Genomic DNA, 20265 nt, shown 5'->3' on the forward strand with positions numbered 1-20265 from the left:
TCACAATGCTATTTTCATATTTATGGCAATCTTTGTTGTGCACCTGTGGTAAAGTAGGATGTTCTCTTGCATTAATACTACAGACAGAAAATTTCAGGGGTAGGGTATGAAGCCTTACACAGCCTTATTTATGTTCCTACAGATGGAAAGTCACCAACTCAGTGGATAACTTCACTCATGGTGCAAAAGTGTTCAACATCAAAAACAACAACAATCAACCAGAAACATGAGCAGAGGAATCCTAGCAGTGACAACTGTACAATAGGAAACATCTAAACACATCTAAAACTCAACACCCTGTCCAAGATGGCAGAACTGCTCTCACATGCCTTTGGTTTTGAAATGGTCGCGGGCAGCGCTGGGATCAATTGACTCTTTACTGCAGGGGTGTCCAAAATGTTTCCATTGAGGGCCACATGCAGAAAAATATAAGTATGGTGGGACCAGTCCACATACCTGACTTTAAGGATGTCAAAGTTAGAAAAAACAACGTGTTAGCATTGGCTTTCTTCAATACAATCAATGATTTAGAAAACCATTGGAGCCATATTGTTTTAAAACTCACAATATCATTCAGTATCAAAATAAATAAATGAACAACCTTTGAGAAGACTAAATTTGTGGTATTTTGGGGATATTTTCCAACTGTGCTTTTGTCTCATTTATGGATAATTTGGTGTAAAAAAGGCATGCTGCAGCAGATTGCTGTTAATCACCAACTGTGAATAAGCTTAACATGACTTCAACATATCCTATAAACATTAATTTTGTGAAATTAGGTTGTTTCTAAAAGTTGTAGCGAGCAGGTCTTGGTGTGCATTGTGAATTTAAACAGCCATGCATTATTACTACAACTATAAATCAATTAAAGATACTGTAAGACACGTTAAAAGGGGGATTTATACGCAGATGGTGTTCCCTGAGATTTTGCCTTCCTCTTGTGCGCTCGGATGAAACTGTAATAGTCTACCTGTGTTCCTAGCAAACGCAGATGCTCCGCATCCAAAGCCTACAGGCTAAGGCGTGTTCAAAGGAGGGGGCGAAGTTGCTGTAATTCTCGTTCATATTTCAGTGAAACTGGAGTGAATTAAGGAGTCCAGACAGAGGAAGTTCAATAAAGAAGATAGCCACAATGAGACGTTACATAACCGTCTGAATAAGCTCTTTGAGCGACTCTTGGTGTTTGTAGACAAAGCAAGCATGGCTGGGAATTCGGACGCGGAGATAGTGATCATTGGTAGTGGCATATCAGGATTATCAGCGGCTCACAAACTCGTTCATTCCGGGTTTGACAAAGTACGAATACTCGAGGCGACATCCAGAAGCGGTGGACGGATTCAAACTGCTAATATAGGTAAGATTTCTTTACCACGTTTTTACTTTCAGCTTCGATCGCTGCACTGTTCTAGGAGTGACCGTTTATTCAGAGGCATAATAACATCAACAACATATGTTTCAATGTAAAATTAATCGACATACGTTTACACTAGGCTAAAGATACGGAGAATGATGAATGATTGAACCAATAGTACTGTTTGGTAGTGAAGTGTGGGGTCTTCTTATAAATCCAAAACATGGCAACTGGGACAAGTACCCCTTGGAGAGCCTGCATACAGAGATCTGAAAGAGTATCCTCAGGGTGAAGCACCACAAGCAATGGGTGCAGAGCAGAATAAGGCAAGTTTCACTTTTAATCCCCATCCAAGAAAGAGAGATTAAATTTTACAAATTACTGGAACACCTTAAACACTGTAGAATAAGGATAGTTCCTCTTCTCTTCATCCGGTTTACCATCATGATCCACGGACTCAGTGTTGTCTGTTCTTTTGTTCCTGGTCATTAAAGATAGGGCTGGCAAGATGTGCAGGGCTGATAACTACAGGTCTTGCAGCATCCTGTCAAGTCTTAGCGAAAATCTTGATAGACAGGTTACATAACTTTATTTACTCTCTTTATTACTGCTTCAAAGAAAATCATGGTGCAGACTTGTGCATATACGCACTTAAAAATATAGATTGATAGAGATGTCAGAACTCAACTATTTTTGTGTGTTTTATTGATGCATCTAAGGCATTTGATTGAGTAAATCATAGAAAATTTTGGAAAAAATGACTGAAAAAGGTGTGCCAAAATATGTCATTAGACAGTTGGCTTTCCGGTATGCCCACCAGACGATGCAGGTAAAGTGGGGACCTTGTCCATCAGCTCCCTTTGGCATAAGTAATGGTGTCGGACAGGGAAGAATTCTATCCCCAGTTCTTTTCAACTTGTATATTGATGTTTTGTCCAAGCATTTGAAATCCTGTAATACTGGATGCATGATTGCAGGCAGATTAGTAAATCAGGTGATTTATGTGGATGACCTGCTTGCTTTAAGTCTGAGCAGTGCTGGTCTTCAGCAGTTGCTGTGTGTATGCTCTGTTTATGGTGACAAACATGATTTTAAATATAAGAGAATTAGATGTGGAGCTTTACTGTTTTTAAAGTGTCAAACAATAATCTTGATGTCTATAATAAAGTCAAATGTCTTGCTCATTTTAATCACAGAAAAAAAAAACATTCTTGCTCGTAGGTTCAGTTTTTATTCAGATAAAGTGGAGATGTCTTATTAAAAAAAAACTCCTCTGTATACTACACACTTGACGAGAACATTGAGAGGAGTTCCCTCAGCCAACTGATACTGTGGCTCAGCTGGCTTCAGGCCTGCACAGCCCTCACACCATCCCAACCAATCAGATTACAGAGAGAGAACATGAAAATTGTATTTACCGATAGACTTACACAACAAGAACTCAACATAAACTGGCAGTGCACCATAGCTGGTTATGAAAGCAGAGCGGCTGATGAAAAAACTGAGGAAACATTAATCAGAGCATCAGGACATCAATCATGACTGACTACTGACTCAGTGATCACTGTTTGGTAATAGATGCAGGTAAACACAGACACACCTGGCTATTTAGAGGTTACATACTGCTCCAGCTCTGGAACAAGCTGAAACAGAAACACACTTCCTGCTGCAGTGCAGAAAATATGAACGGATCAGGGAAGAGGTCCTAAATTTTAGAGGGCACATTGACTAAGACATGTCTTTATCGAGTCTTTGTTTTCTGGCCCACCTTATACGATTTTAATCATTCTTTTTTGTGTATAATGTTTGTCCACTGTGGTGGCTATCTTTAGACTTCTTGCTTACTCTTATGCTTCTAAAGCTTACTTCTTTCATAACCACTTCATGAGTGACGACATGGCAATGTTCTACGCGTTGAGTCGGCATATGGCTACGCACGATCACAGTAAAACAACCGTGTTGCTCCACCGCGGTCACTCGTTTATTGACTTCGGCAGCATTTCACAATAAACACTTCACTTCCTGTGTACATCACATGACTACAGAAGTCTTAAAGCATAACAACAAAACTTCAGAATAAGATATTGGAATAAATCACAGTAGATATTCAACAATATTCCTCTCATCTTACTGAAATTACATTCTTTGCTTCCTTTTATCAAACTGTAATATTAAAACAATATAAACACAGCTATTATTGAAAAATGGCGCTTACATTCTGGCCCCTAATTGTTACTGCTAAAGCATAACAATTACATCTTAACATTTTAAAGCGGCATTTAACTTCAAACCAGAAACTATATGATTTCCTTGTTTTAACACAACTAGCAGTTATCTGTTAACTTTAACTAAATGTTTCAAATCCACCTTTAATAAACTCAAAAATATTGCATCACAAGCAAAATGTTAACTTATGCACTTTAAGCACATGCTTGTTACTTTAAAGTAAACCACACTCCTCCATTTCAAGCAATAAACACAACTTATCAATTGGTCTTTCCAAAACATTAGTCTTAGTTTTAACAAACACACGTCTGACAAATCCATTTGGATCAGAAATTGTCTTTTCAACTTTTCCCATTAACCATGAACCTCTGGGTGCACTCTCATCAACGATGAGAACAACATCTCCTAGTTTCAGATTTCTTCTGGGAACCAACCACTTTTGTCTTTCTTGTAGAAGTGGCAAATATTCCTTAGTCCATCGCTTCCAAAAAATGTCTGTTAGGTATTGCACCTGTTTCCACCGTCTTCTTGCATACAAATCTTCCTTTTGGAACACTCCTGGGGGAAGAACTGGTTGTCTCTTGAGAAGAAGCAAATGGTTAGGTGTAAGTGCTTCTAAATCATTGGGATCAGAAGAGGGTCATATACTGACCCTCATATAAAAAAGGGTCAGTATATGACCCTTTTTTATATGACAAAAAAGGGTCATATATGGCACTCACATATGAAAGGATACCACGTCTCGTCTGTGGTACATGTTTTGCATTAATCCTGATCTTGAAAACATCTGTTTCAGTGCACCAGTTAACTCCTAGCACTCTTTCATCAGGCAACGCATCATGACTTAGATCCAAATCTTTGACCTCTTTGGCTCTTTCTGTGTCAGGAATGGAGGTGAGGACAGCTCTGCTAGTACTCATCCACTTTGTCAGATGAAATCCTCCACTCTCACACACTGCTGTTAAGTCTTTAACCATGGCACATGCTTGTGTTTCATTTGACACTGACAAAAGACAATCGTCTACATAAAAGTTGTTGAGAACAGCTTGAACTGCATCAGGTGCCATTTTGTCTTTAGCATCTTCAGCTGTTCTTCTGAGTGCAAAGTTGGCACAGCTGGGGGAGGAAGTCGCCCCAAACAAATGCACAACCATCTTATATTCTTGCAGAGGTTCATTCAAGTTTCCTTCAGGCCACCAGAGGAATCTCAAGAGGTCACTGTCCTCAGGTGGTACTCTTAGTTGGTGATACATTGCTTCTATGTCTGACATTAAAGCAACATGATCATGTCTAAATCTTGTTAACACTCCAACTAATGAGTTGGTTAGATCTGGGCCTTGCAAAAGCTCACTGTTGAGTGACTTTCCTTGATAGGATGCTGCACAGTCGAAGACCACACGAAGCTTCCCTTTTTGCGGGTGGTACACCCCATGATGAGGTATGTACCAAACTCTCTTTTCAGTCACAGAATCTTCATCTCTTACTTTAACTGCATATCCTTTGCTCAACAGGTCTGACATGAAGCTTTGATACTCTCTGTGCAACTCTTTGTTCTTGACAAGTTTCCTTTTCAGGTGTTTTGCTCTTTGTTCAGCCACACTGTGGTTGTTAGGCATTTTTGTTTCTTTGTTTCTTAAAGGGAGACCTACACTGTAGTGTCCGTCAACCTTTCTTACTGTTGCATTGACCAAGTCCATAAACTGCACATCTTCTCTTGACATTTCCTGCTTTTCTTCACAGGCTTTCTCTGGGAAGTCATGGTTAAACTGTTGCACCAACAGGTTCTCTACATCAGCAACAGAAATGCGATTCACAGAAACACAAAGCTCACTTTCATGTGGTGCATTGTAATCCTTTCCCTTAAGAGGACCATTAATAACCCAACCTAGGACTGTTCGTTCTGCATATGGTCCATTGTCCTCACTGTGGATCACTTCCCATGGCTCCATGGCTTTGTACACATCACATCCTATTAACAGTCCAATGTCTGCATCTGTCTGTGGCAGCTGAACTTTGTGAAGATGCGGCCACCTTTCTAAGTCCTTTTGCACTGGAATGTTCTCTTTGGAAACAGGAATGTCTTTGTAAGTGTAAATCTCTGGCAAGTCAATGTAGATGTTCTCTTTCAAACCACACACCTCTAATCCTGAAAGGCGGTAGCTTGGTTCAAGCTTTTCCTGACCCATCGTGCGAAGCAGGATCTGAGTTTTCTTGCCTTCCATGTCAAGCTGCCTCATTAGCTTTTCAGAGCAGAATGTGGCTTGGCTTCCTTTATCCATGAATGCATAAGTCTCTACTAGTTTGTTGCTTTTCTTTGACTTTACAAACACAGGCACAATTGACAAAACACGACTGTCTGTTCCGGCCCCAGTGGCACCACATGTCCCACCTGAGACATTTGTGCATTCATTTGCTGTAGCTCTATCAGTTGTGTTTTTCTGACCACTGTCAACTGTGTTGCTGTCTTCTTTTGTGTAATGAAGCATGCTTGGATGTTTCTTAGAGCAGTATTCACATGAAGCTCTTTTTCTACAGTCTTTACTTAAATGTCCTGATGTCAAACATCCAAAACACAGACCTTTTCCTTTAAGAAACTCAAGTCTGTCCTTATAAGGCTGATTTCTGATTTTGTGACATTCTGCCAATGTGTGTTGTCTTTCACAGTGCATGCATGGTTTCTGAAAAGCAGCGCTGATGTTAGAAGAGTTAGAATCTTTACCATTTTCAGGTGACTTTTCATTTGTAACTGGTGCTACACTCATGGCAAATGCACTTCCTCTTGGTCGAGATGCTCTTGTTGTTTTCAAGTGTGCATAAGACTTTCCCTTATCCTCAGCATCCAGCTATTACTGGAAAATGGCGCTTACATCCACAAATCAATCTAACTGGAATCTGAGTTTTTAAGAACCCAGTGTCTTTTTTGATAGATAATCGGTAATGTTGTTTTTCCAACTGAATTTCATCCACAAGTTCATAAATATTCTTCAGAATTCAGGGGATTTGGTGTTGGATGCTCAAATTTCCTGGAAGAGGACCCTCAGACCCCTCTCTTATCTTATAGTACTCACTGTGATTAAAGGTCACATATTTTACCCCTATAGGAAAGGTTAACATTGGTCTGAGAGGTCCGCAAACCCCCCCCCCCCCCCCCCCCGTTTCAGCCCTGCTCAGAACGAGCTGTTACTGTACCTGTAGCTTTAAATGTTAATGAGCTGTCTGACTCCACCCCTGACTCTGCCTCTCTCAGGACATGGATAAGGCTCTCCGGTCAGCACACCTGCTAAAATGGGTTATGATAAATATCACCATACTGCATAGTGATAAAACAGAGATGCTGAATGTGACAAAAATCATCACATTGGCCATTTATGGCTATAAATGTCTTTGCTCCAAACCATTTGACATTTCATAAACAGTTCATTATATTAAAAGTGGTTCGGTTGACCAATAAATTTCCCTTTTTCAAATTTTTAACCAGTAGTTTTATGTTGTTGTTTTATGTGATATAATCAGATTTTATTTTTGTGTATAATGATTAATTGTGTGGAGTTATATAATATGTATATTTATATTATTTAAATATGTAATGCCATTGTTTTGCTGCTTTGGCAGTGACAGATTTGTTAATGCCAATAAAGTAAATATGAAATTAAAATAATATCTTTTTTTTTTTAATCTCCACAGGTAATGTCATTACAGAAATAGGTGCTAGTTACATCCATGGCGCATCAGAGCAGAATCCTGTCTTTTGTTTGTCTTTGGATTATGGACTCTTGGATCCAGAGGCATCACTTCCTGAAAACATGGCCATGGAAGTTGATGAACGTCCTCCCTTTATTCCGAACTATTTCAGCAGTTCAGGTTACTTAAAGTCTTACTATCATTGTCATTGTGTATTTAAATCAGCCAATTCAATGTGTAACAATGATGACTAGGCACAGACAACAAAAACAGATAAATAACATAACCAGAAAAGGCTATTGCAGGCAGCATTTGTGATATAAACATAATGTAAATGGAACATAAATATTTTCATTAAATAGTTTACAAGGGACTTAAAAGATAAAGCTTACATCCTGTTATGAACATTTAACGTTAAAACGCAAAAATTAAATAATTCTGTTTTTTTCTGGAGTAAATTCTGAGTTCGTGGGTCACAGTAACACGAAGCACTTCTTCCTAACTTCCCTAAATATCACTGTCCTTGTTTCATAAAGAGAAGAAAGCTACTGCAACATTTCCTCTTTTTTTGTAAATGAAATGCAGAATCATCTGTTTTTAAAAGAGTATAATGGTAATGGTAAAAGATCAGCATAAACTTAGTGCTTCCTGTACTATCAGGGAATGTATGCGAACTGACAGTAACTCATGCAACATGTTCCTGTGTTTTAACTAGAAAGTCTGCAGTCAAAGGGACAAACTGAGAATAACCTTGAATAGCAGTTATCACGTTAACATTATTAAGCAAAGCAGAACGTTTTTTTTTATGTCTCATTGTGTATGCTGCCCGAACCACTGGGATATCACAAATGACTTATTGTTGTGTACTTTTAAATAACATTTTTTTGCTTATTTATTAGTGCCACACAATTGTTTTAGTCCTAGAGATCTTATTTGAATTTTTACTTTACCACATACATAAATGCAGTCCTGATCAAAATTTTTAGACCAGTTGGAAAAATTCTAAGAATTTGCATTTTGCACCGTTGGATCTTAAGAAGGTTCTAAGTAGAGCTTCAAAATGCAAAAAGAGGAAATGGGAGTGTGACAAAAAATGGAGTAAGCATTTTATTGAAAACAACAATTAAACTGAAATAGGCTGTTCATCGGCTGATCAAAAGTTTAAGACCGTAGCTAAAAAAAAAAAAAAAAAAAAATGAAAACCCCCTCATAACAAAAATAAAAGTTTCAAAAAAGGACTCAGTAATGAGTGGCTTCACCAATCTTGTGATCTCTTAAGAAATTAATTCAGGCATGCTTGATGCCAGTGTTTCCAGGAGGCTAGTGGGTATGTTGCTCCAAGTGGTGAAGACGGCTTCACGAAGGGCATCCACTGTCTGGAACTGATGTCCATTTTTTTAATTTTTTTTTTTTTTTTTTTTAAGATTTATTTTTGGGCCTTTATTTGATAGAGGAAGGACAGTGGATAGATTCGAAACAGGGGAGAGAGTGGGGAGAGACATGCGGTAAAGGGCCAGAGGCCAGATTTGAACCCGGGCCACCCGCGCACACGGGTAGCGCCTCAAACCACTCAACCATCTGCGCTCTCTGGAACTGATGTCCATTTTTGTAAACTTTCCATCCCCAAATGTTCTCAATTGGATTTAGATCAGGGGAATACGCAGGATGGTCCAAAAGAGTGAGGTTATTCTCCTGGAAGAAGTCCTTTGTCAGGTGGGCATTGTGAACTGCAGCGTTGTCCTGTTGAAAAGCCCAGTCATTACCACACAGACGAGGGCCCTCAGTCATGAGGGATGCCCACTGCAACATCTCCACATAGCCAGCCGCTGTTTGACGCCCCTGCACAACCTGAAACTCCATTGTTCCATTGAAGGAAAAAACACCCCAGATCATGATGGCGCCCCCTCCACTGTGCCACATACATCTCAAGTGGGATCTCTTTGTCAGAAAACTTTTTCTCTTTGCCATAAGGAGGTCATGACAGTGTGAATACCTGACAGAAAATGGCATTGAATCCACATTTTTGTGCAGATTTTGGCTTTTAAAGGCTGTGGTCTTAAACTTTTGATCAGCTGATGAACAGCCTATTTCAGTTCAATTGTTGTTTTCAATAAATTGCTCACTCCATTGCTTACTCCTTTTTTTTTGTCTCACTCTCATTTCTTCTTTTTGCATTTTGAAGCTCTACTTAGGAACTTCTTAAGATATAACAGTGCAAAATGCAAATTCTTGCAATTTTCCAACTGGTCTAAAAATTTTGATCAGGATTATATATATTGTTGACATTCACAGAGTAGGTGATTTTATGTAAAAATCGTTTCTTAGTTCATCATAAATACTTGCTTTGTTCATTTTTTACACAAGTGTCACAACGTGAAACTGATCTATCTAATAACAAAATGTCTATTTGTGTTTGTGTGATATGCAGGTCAGAGGCTGAGTGCTGAAATAATGAATCCTGCTCGGGATTTATTCAATGAGCTAATGGACGATATTAATGAGTTTCAGGATCCCAAAGAAAAACCATGGCCCAACATTGGACATTTCCTTCAATCAGAGGTAGAATCTTTTCCAATTTAAAATCTTAATTTCATGGTGCTGAAATCTATTTGTTTTTGATTTTTAACTGAGTCAAGCTTTCAAAGTTTTGTTTTTTGTTGTCATCTGCAGGCCAGAAAACGAGCAGCTGAGAGGTGGAAACATAAGGATAAAACCACCCAGAAGCTGCTGCTGTGTGCCATCAGTGCCATGGTGAAAGGAGAGTGCACTAGCAATGCCACTACCACCATGGAAAACATTGACATAGAGGGGTATTGTATTTACAAGCCTTTACCTGGACTGGACTGCACATTTCCAGGGTTTGTACTCCAACATCTTATGAACTTATTTGAACAAAATATGAAGCTGTCCTCTGACTGTCGCACATGTGTTTGGAGAAGTAGGCTTGGTGCTGATATTCCACCAGCTACTCCTTCTGTTGGAGCTTTGATCAGTCTGTACTGTGACCACTTACCCATGACCTTTTATATTGGCTGTGGTTTTTCTCAATTCTTTTAACTGGACTACTGCTCTTGTCCCAGTGTACAAGCACTTAAGGTAGAATCTTTTAGACAAGGGGTTCTCAAACTTTTCAGCCTGTGATCTGGTGCCAGAGATCGGGGACACCCACTGTACGTGCAGGTGGATGAACACAGTCATGCACATTCAAGAATAGTCATGTGCAGACAGGGCAGTTCATAAAGGGGGATAGGGGAGAGCTTTCTGGGGCCCAGCCAAACTGGGGGCCCACAGAGGTCAGCAAAATCATGGTCCATTGTAATGTTAAGCTATGATATCTATTTTTTTTTTAACCTGGATAATAACCCTTTTCATCAAAGCAGGCAGCAAATATCTTTTCTTTATTAATTTTTGCTGTAGTATGTAGCCATCAAAATGCAAAATGCAAATCCCTTCTGTTAAAAAACAGAACTAAAATGGGTTAAAATGGCAGAATAGGTGGTGAAATGGGAGTTTAAACATAGCAGGAATGGATTAAAAGTGGCAAATATTAGATTAAAGTGGCACAAAATAGGCAGAAAGTAGCCAAAATGGGTATAACAGTAGTAAAAAGGGTTACCAGTGGCAATATTGGCTTAAAGTGGCAGGAACTGGCAGAAAAGGTGGTGAATGGGATGGAAAAAAAAGGTGTAAAAATTGGTTTGGATAGGAAAAATGAGTTAACCGAGGCAGAAAAATAGGCTTAAAGTGGCACAACTGGGTTAAACTGGCAAAAAGGGGCATGACAAATAGTGAAATGTGGGTAAAATAGGCAATAGGCAGAAAGTGGCAAGAATTGGCAGAAAAGGTGGTGGAAATGGCTTAAAAGTGAAAGAAATTGCCAAGTGGCAGAACTGGGTCTAAAGAGGAAAAATATGTTAAAAGTGGAAAAAATTGGTCGGTAAAAGATGATGAATCGTGGCAAAATTTGATTTAAGTGGCAAAAATGACACACAGTATTCAAAAAGATGAAAGATGTAGATAACAGGGGCAAAATTTGGTGAGAAAGTGGTTCAAATGTGGTTCTTACCCAGTTATAGTTTTACCCATTTCCGCTCCAAAATGAGGGGACTTTTAGCCAGGACACTCACACCAATGCTACTGTTAAAACACACTGACATCATCAATAAATCACAGCTGTGGAGGGCCTATTCTCTGAGTTAGTCAGGGGTCCAACCAATTCTGTGGGCAGACCTGTGTGCAGACATATTTGTTATTGATTTTTATAAACATTACTCTGATTTCACCATAAATCTCACCAAATGACCATGTGTTTATTTACATTTAACTAATTTTATGCATATATTTTTCATAAAAATGGGTAAAATGTACAGTTTGAAATCATTTAAATATATCCTTCATTTTTTAAGGCAAGGCAAGGCAAGTTTATTTGTATAGCACATTTCAGCAACAAGGCAATTCAAAGTGCTTCACACAGTTCATTAATATATGGCATCTCTCTCAGTGTTTCACAACCCCCATGGGGTCCCAACCTCCATGCTGAAACCACTGTTTTATACTGTCTATTAGACTTTAATTTGGTTAGCCTATGACATAACATACCAAATAACCAAAAAAACAAGACAGGTAGTGGCAAACTGTATGTCAAACAGAGCGAACATGGACATCTTTACCAGCTGGCACAACATAAACAGTCTGTCTTTGCTTGTACAAAAGTGCATGTTTCTCACTTGGATATTTGCCATGTTAATAATGCCTTCATCTTGTTGTCTTCTTAGCATTTATGCTTTTTGACTTTCGGGTCAAAGCCCATCACTCAGTATCTGGTGGAGATACAATCTGGGATTCACTGATACCATTTTTTCCATGGTACAAATAAAGTACTCACATTAGTACTCACTGATATAGAGTACCAAAATAAATAAATGCTTGTGTCATTACAGTTCATCCTCATTTTTTTGTTAGATAATACCAAACTGCAGACATTGCTCCAACTTGGTCTATCTGCTGAAATAATGAGAGGCTAACATCATACTGTCAAGATATCAAGTACAGCATCGGCAAGGTTATATGAGTATCAATAATAAGGTTTGGTATTGGTATACCGATTGGTATCTGTGCAACCCCACTCAGAATGTTTACAATTTATTTTTAATGCACATTGCCAAATTTGGAAATTGTTTGCTAGAAAACTCCTGAAGCTCTGAATGCTATCATTTACATGACATACTTTCAATACAAGCCTTCACGACTGCTTTGCCAGAGTGAACAAGCTTTGGAGCTTTGGTATCATTCCCCCATAGCTAATTGTTGACAGGAAGTTAAAGGGAGTAACACAGTGTCAGTTTTTCACAACGATGGCCGTTTTTTTTTTTTTGCTGTAATTTTCCCTTCTTACCAGTAGAAACCAGTTACCAAAATCTGCTAGGTGGCTGTGCGGCTTTTTAACTTTTACCTCTCTGTTTTTCCTTGCAGTGGTTTTGAAGGCCTTGTCAAGAAATTGATGATGGAGCTTCCTGCTGATTTGGTCTCATATAACCGACCTGTACGCTGCATTCACTGGAACAACACAGAAGACAGAGTGAACACCGTGACTGTGGAGTGTGATGACGCAGAGAAGATCACTGCTGATCACGTTATCGTCACAGTATCTCTAGGTATACTTCTCATATATATTGTTTATCAATGTTTTAGCATCCCTGCATATTTCTTTAAAGACTCTGTAAAGTAAAATCCAAAATGTGTGTATTAACACACTAGATATGTTGGAATATGGTTGCACGTGAAAACACTGAGATGTACATGTGACTGAATTTTGGATTTAGCCCATTATAAAGTTTTTCACCTCTTTCCTGGCTGGGTTTAATGTGGGCAGGGCAAATATGTGATGTATGGTGATGTCACTGGCCCACAGTTGGGAATAACCCCGGCCCTCTAATGCTATATGAAATCACAGGGCAGTACATCTCAGTACAGTCTGTTGTTAGCTGATGTCACTGCCTTTATTGAACATTAACGGTCAGTTAAATGCTGTTTTTTGTTCATTGTGAGGTAGATTTGCAAAATTTATCAGCCACAGTGGTCTATTGATCATTTAAAGTGTAACAGAGATCTAAGACAGAAAACAGATCTAGTCTATTCTCTGGCACAAAGCCAGGCAGCTTAGGCAGTGTAAGGTCAAGGGGCAGACTAATGGTGTGAGAGCTTTTTTCCCTTCAGATTGTAGCATTTTTCAAACTCAAGAGGATCATATTTCTCCTGAGTGGGCGTGGCTTAAGCTAATTCAACAGACACGCCCACAGACAAGCTTAGTTTTATAAACTTAGAGATGTTTTATTTGACTGAAATTTGACCTGGGGGTTCATAACTCAGTGACCTGTCATACAACAAACCTAAATACAGAATTATTTTCACTTTACAGGGTCTTTAATGTCTAACAGTGGTAAACACCATATTCACAGAATGAGCCATTTAAATTTGTTCTTTAAGAAACGGTTTCAGACCACACTGGTGTAGCAGCACAGCACTTGTTTAAAAAAAAAATCTTAAAGACAGGCTCATACAGTACATTTCTTCACATTTATCTGACCCCTAAATTAAGAATCTGGTAAGAATCGCACTTGCAATTGCATTGTTTATATTGACTTAGAAATTAGTTTTGAAACCCCAAATCATTATATTTTATACATATTATTAAAATTGATTTATACCATCCATCCATTCATCCATTTCTCCTTATCATTTTCAGAGTCACAGGGGGCTGAAGCCTATCCCAGCTGTCATTGATTGAGGGGGGGGGGCACTCTGGACTTGTTGCCAGTCAACTGCAGTGCAAACATATAGAGACAAACAAATAGGCATGTTAACCAATTAACCTAACAAGCATATTTTCAGACTGGGGTAGGAAGCTTGAGGACCCGTATAGAACCCATGCATGCACCGAGAGGCTTTTAATCACAATTAACTATTAATTTTCAGCTATTAATTAGATTTTTTTTAAATTATTATTTGACAGCCCTGATAGTAAGTCATAAAAACAATAAGTGCAAATTGGCAAGTCAGAGTTAGTTAAGGAATAAACCCTTACATATCTGGGTATAATGTCTGATTTTGTCTAATCCAGCTAACACATGTCAAATCAAGGTATTATAAAGGGCAACAGAACACTCAAGCTTATTGATAACAAAAAGAATATTGTCTTTGATATTATTGTTTCTGTAAAAGAACCTATATGCCTCGTTCTTTTCCCTAGGATACCTAAAGAAGCATCATTCTACCCTGTTCAGTCCTCCTCTCCCTGCTCACAAACTGCTCTCCATCCACAAACTGGGATATGGAACATGCAACAAGATCTATGTCGAGTTTGATTTTCCGTGGTGGGACGATGACTGTGAGATCATCTATCTGGTGTGGAATGATGAGGTCTGTAGCGCAGGTGTAAAACACATAAAATGTACTGTACATTTACACAAAGTATGTGTATAAAAGTTAGTCAGCGCTAGATCAGATATCATTGACTGTGTTTACATGGACTTGAATGTCCTGGTTTTGAGTCATATCCCAGTTTATACAAAGTAAACATGCACAAACAGAAACCAGGATACTCAAAAACCCAACAGAAACCAGAACACTCAAAAAACCCAACAGAAACCAGGACACTCAAAAACCCAACAGAAACCAGAATACTCAAAAAACCCAACAGAACAGATACTCAAGTCCATGTAAACACAGTCAGTGACTGTCTCGTAAAGGTTTGTAACAATGGCGCTCTTAAAAATCGGACATTATTTTCTTTTCCTCAGTCATTTAAATAAACTAATTATTCTGATCTACCACATTTGTCTGAAATGACCAACTAGGCATACAGAATATAAGTGAAAACACCTGACTTGAATTACACATAAAGGTGTTAATTGTATATTTTTGCCCTCTGTGTCTCCAGGAGGACATTGTGGACCATGTGTCTGACCTAAAAACATCCTGGATAAGGAAGTTGTCAACATTTACTGTGCTCAAACATCCTAAAACAGAAACATATCAGAAAAACAGCCATGTTCTGTGTGGATGGATTTCAGGGCATGAGGCCGAGCACATGGAGACACTTACTGAACAACAACTCAGACAAGCCCTTATAGGGCTTTTCCACACATTCACAGGTGAGAATCTCTCAGCAATATTTTGTGGCTTTTGTTTTCTAGATTAGAGACTCAATCTGCTTTACAAAGACTTGGTCTCTTTTGAGGTCGTATCTCATATGTATTTGCATGACATTTTGATGTTAATGCAGTTGTTTGCATGTTTTTTCCCCATTTCTGGCAGGTTTCATTGCTTTCATTCCTCTGGACCTCGCAATGTTTTTTCTAAATTTACTGCCTGCTTCTTATTATTTATGTTTTTATTTTTTCCTTGTTGCACATTTTTTCCAACCATAGTTTACAACAAGGTGATTCATTGAAATCATTTGCAACTTTTTCTTGGTGATCAGTTTAACATTTGAGACAAATTAAAGAAATAAGGTGTCATTTGAAAACTGCAAGTACTCTCCATTCTTTAAAAAACTGTCTAAGCTCAGGTTGCAAAGGAATCGGGTATGAATAGCCCTTTTCAAATTCAGACACAAATTCTCCATTGGATTGAGGTCTGGGCTTTGACTCGGTCACTCCAGAACATTCACCTTGTTGTCTTTGAACCATTTTTTGTAGCTTTCCCTGTATGCTTGGGGTCATTGTCTTGCTGGAAAATAGTCTCCCAAGCTGTTTTTCTCTTGCAGACTGATTAAAGGCCGGCTTAGACTACACAAATTCAGCCAGATTTAACCCTGACTGCAACGTCGCAGCTCATCATCAAAACTTGGGCTCCATTCAGAGCGTCAGGAACGACAAATGGTCTTGTAGTGTGACATAATTAACAACGTGTCCAAGACGCCCCAAGACCACGATTCAACAAGACTAGAATTGTCGTTTAGTTTGACACCCTGACCTGACGTGAACGACGTAAATCCTGATGTCTAACAACAGAAGAACATTTGCTCATTATCTTTGCATCATCATTTACAAGATTTACCACTTTTATCCCCTTTTATTCCCTAAAACTAATGTGTACATTTTATTTTATTTTATTTACGTTATCACATGCATACCTTAAGTTCTATCTGAGGGAGAGCCAGTCCATATTGTCCTCCTTTTCCAATCCATAGTTTTTTCGTATTTTACTTTTTTACGAGCAAAAGACCGCTACAATCACAACGGGCGCTTCTGATGCAGAGTGACTGACACTCTTTGGCCCGCCCCCCGACAACCTGTGAACTCGCAAGTCATGGAGGCGGTGGTGACAACAGCATACAGTGAGCGGTCAGGATCACTCTTGTAGTGTGGCCAGGCTGTCGGCCAAGGCAGGACAAGATTTGGTCGCATAGTCTGGCATGGTGCCATCGTGAACGACCAAAAACATTGTGTAGTCTGAGCAGGCCTTAAGATTGTTAAAGATTTATTTTACCCTCTAGTTTCACAAGCCTTCGAGAGCTGACTACTGTGGGCATCCCCACAGCATGATGCTTCCACCACCGTGCTTCACAGTGGGGATTTGTGTTTGTGCTGATGTGCAGTGTTTGGTGTCTGCTGAACATAGTGTCTTGTCTGAAGAACAAAAAGCACCATTTTAGTCTCATCAGACCAAAACTTTCTTCCACTTGATCATGGAGTCTGCCACACACCTTTTTGGCGAACCCTAGTTAATATGTAATCTGAGTTTTATTTCAACAGTGGCTTTCTCTTTGCCACTCTTTTCATAAAGTTTTGACTGGTCAAGTGTTCTTTTGTCTTCATGGTGTAATGGTAGCCATGAATACTGACCAGTGACTGAACCTTCTAGACACAGGTGTGTTTACACTACTATCACTTGAGACACATTTGGTGATCTCCTTTTACTAATTCCGAGACTACTAGCACCAATTGGCTGGACCTCTGATGAATTAGGTCAGTCACTTTAAATGGGGCGAATATTTATGCTGTCACTTATTTTACTGTACATATTTTTATTTAATTGACATCACTCTGTAGGACACTGTTTCCACTTTTGGATTAAAGAGTTTTTTCTCAAAAAAGCCAAATTATATTGATTATGATTGATTTAGAAAATCAATAAAAGAGTAAAACATGCAAGGGGGCAAATTATTTTGATATGTACTGTTCATCTGGTCATTTAAAGACTGTCATGTTTGATTTACCTGTGTGTTTACAGGAGACCCATCTGTAACACCAAAGAGAATTCTGCGCACTCAGTGGTTTAACGACCCCTGGGCATGTGGATCTTTCTGCTACCCAGCAATAGGCTTCATAGCTGATGACCTGAAGAACATGGCAGAGCCTCTGCCCACAACAGAAGTACAGTCACAAGTACACATATTGCATGTTTGACTTTAAAATTTGCACACAAATGCATGTAAAGTCCATAAACTCCCAAAACACAACCCTGATCAAAATCACTGATTATTTGTGTTGGTTTCAGCCCTTGCAGGTGTTGTTTGCAGGAGAGGCAACTCATTCAGAAGCCTTCTCCACCGTTCATGGAGCTCTTCTCTCAGGCTGGAGGGAAGCTGACAGACTCATCAATCACTACTCCTCCTTCAGCTCATCAAGCTAACAGGACAAACAGAACAGATGAACACATTTTCAGTTACTGGAGAAACTTTATAAAAGTATTCAAGACATATTTGAAATCAACTGTCCCTTTCTTGTTTATCCTCTGTTTTCTGTTCTGGTATTAATTTTTTCTGATTACAACAATGTTGATGTTTTGGAAGAGAACAAGGAAGAATTTAAATTGTTTTTTCTTCTTCCATGTTGTCTATCCAAGGAAAATAGCAGGGTGTGGATGAGTTTCTCTGGCTAACAGCCCCAATAACTAGTTAAGAAGGAAGGATTGTTGACCTGTTTTCATTCATTTTGTTGCTTTGAATTTATTTGATCATAAACTCACAAAATATCCCCACCTGTTTTCAGCCTGTCCTGGTCTAATCAGCTTGATTGAATAAAAACACTTAGATTGATGTGTAGAAGTTTGAGAATGAAAGGTCAAATGAGTATTTTTTTACTCAATTTTTAATAGACTTGCACATAGAGGTACATCTTAAAAAATTAGAATATCATGAAAAAGTTCAATATTTTTTGTCACTCGTTACTGAAAGTGAAAACCATATGTTATATAGACTTGTTACACATAGAGTGAAATATTTCAAGCCTTTATTTCTGGAAATGTTGATGATTATGGCTTACAGATCAGAAAACCCAAAATTCAGTGTCTCAAAAACTAGAATATTACATAAGATCAATTAAAAAAGGGATATTTTAAACAGAATTTACAGGCTTCTGAAAAGTATGTTCATTTCTATGCCTTCAGTACTCGGTTGGCCTCCTTTTGCATGAATTACTGCATCAATGCAGCATGGCATGGAGGCGTTCAGCCTGTGGCACTGCTCAGGTGTAATGGAAGCCCAGCTTGCTTTGATAGCGGCCTTCAGGTTATCTGCATTGTTGGGTCTGGTGTCTCTCATCTTCCTCTTGACAATACCCCATAGATTCTCTATGGGGTTCAGGTCAGGCCAATTTGCTGGCCAATCAAGCACAGTAACACCATGGTCATTGAATCAGCTTTTGGTACCTTTGGCAGTGTGGGCAGGTGCCAAGTTCTGCTGGAAAATGAAATCAGCATCTCCATAAAGCCTGTCAGCAGAAGGAATCATGAAGTGCTCTAAAATGTCCTGGTAGATGGCTGTGTTGCCTCTAGCCTTCAGAAAACACGGTGGACCAACACCAGCAGATGCCATGGAAGCCCAAATCATCACTGACTGTGGAAACTTCACACTGGACTTCAAGCAACGTGGATTCTGTGCCTCTCCACTCTTCCTCCAGCCTCTGGGACCTTGAAGTAATTATTAAATAATATTTAGTAATATTCTCATTTTCTGAGACACTGAATTTGGGGTTTTCATTTCTGTAAGCCATAATCATCAAAATTTAAAGAAATAAAGGCTTGAAATATATCACTCTATGTGTAACAAGTCTATATAATATATGGGTTTCACTTTCAGAAAAGAGTGACAAAAAATAGTGTACTTTTTCATGATATTCTAATTCTTTTAGATGTACCTGTATTTTGTTTAAAGCATGTTGAATAAAGTGACTCAAATGAAAAATCTGAATTTCTACAAGGTGAAATTGGGTTTTCTGGGGCCTTCGGGGTTTTATTTACCTAACTTAAGTTGTGACAAACTTTTTCTAACTTTAAAAAAGGTAGGAATTATTAATCTAAATGAAATCAAGATCAGCACTGAGCAAGCTAAAGACTTGAAGGAAAATAAAGACCTAACTGTATTTGGTACAAGCACCTATCCTTTAACATATACCATACAAATGTCTGACAACTTGAATTAAGTAATGATATCTGAACTGTGAATGAGAAATTGCTGGAAACGTTTATGTCATTTCATGTTCCTTATGTCTTATTCTTAGAGATTTAAAGAAAAAGAATGGTAGCTTATAGGGGAGGGAATCACTAGTGGCACCATGACACCATATTATCACGATACTTCTGCCACGATTCGATATTATTGTGATTTTAAACATTTTGCAATACACAGTGTTTTGTGATATTGTGATACCATATATTGCAATATATTGCTATCGACACCATTTTTCAACCATTTAGCTGATTTAGCATCAGCCTTGCCATCATTTTTATCATATCATCACAGTATTTTATTTCCATGCAGCAATCCCCATGTCATGTCCATGTTGTTTGTGCCCTGCTTGCATTCCTAATGTCCTTCCCCTGGTGCTGCCATATTGGTTGTACTAACTTTCTCTGTTTTATGACGGTCATCTCTGCCGACCTCACTGGACTAAGAATGCCACAGCATCATCCAGTGGACAGAAACGCAACTGATGCTATTTATCCAGTATCATAGACTTTAGTTCATATTGGAAATTAATTTGAAACTATCAATACTTGGC

At 38.7% G+C, this 20265-nt stretch overlaps 1 protein-coding gene across 5 annotated transcripts; it reads left to right on the forward strand.

Annotated features, from left to right (window-relative positions):
• Positions 1–1054: 1054 nt before the first annotated feature.
• LOC121511074 (peroxisomal N(1)-acetyl-spermine/spermidine oxidase-like) lies at positions 1055–18419 on the forward strand. 5 transcript variants are annotated; one of them, XM_041789599.1, is made up of 10 exons: positions 1225–1354; positions 4952–5015; positions 7262–7438; positions 9687–9817; positions 9929–10116; positions 12731–12912; positions 14508–14677; positions 15198–15411; positions 17495–17649; positions 17762–18419. In XM_041789599.1, the coding sequence occupies exons 3-10, from the start codon at positions 7381–7383 to the stop codon at positions 17894–17896; spliced, it is 1233 nt and encodes a 410-aa protein (XP_041645533.1). In that variant the 5' UTR covers positions 1225–1354; positions 4952–5015; positions 7262–7380; the 3' UTR covers positions 17897–18419. The 5 variants fall into 5 exon arrangements, with proteins under 5 accessions (XP_041645529.1, XP_041645530.1, XP_041645532.1 ...); XM_041789595.1 differs by lacking the exon at positions 4952–5015 and having other exon boundaries at positions 1055–1354; XM_041789596.1 differs by lacking the exon at positions 4952–5015 and having other exon boundaries at positions 1055–1354; positions 17495–17637.
• The last annotated feature ends 1846 nt before the right edge of the window (positions 18420–20265 follow it).

This window comes from Cheilinus undulatus, linkage group 6 (assembly GCF_018320785.1).
Source record: "Cheilinus undulatus linkage group 6, ASM1832078v1, whole genome shotgun sequence".
NCBI lineage: Eukaryota > Metazoa > Chordata > Actinopteri > Labriformes > Labridae > Cheilinus > Cheilinus undulatus.

Coding starts and splice junctions, on each gene's coding strand:
- LOC121511074 (XM_041789595.1), top strand. CDS start 1,201: ATGGCTGGGAATTCGGACGCGGAGATAGTGATCATTGGTAGTGGCATA. Junction 9,818..9,928: donor GACATTTCCTTCAATCAGAG/GTAGAATCTTTT, acceptor TGTCATCTGCAG/GCCAGAAAACGAGCAGCTGA. Junction 10,117..12,730: donor CTGGACTGCACATTTCCAGG/GTTTGTACTCCA, acceptor TTTTCCTTGCAG/TGGTTTTGAAGGCCTTGTCA.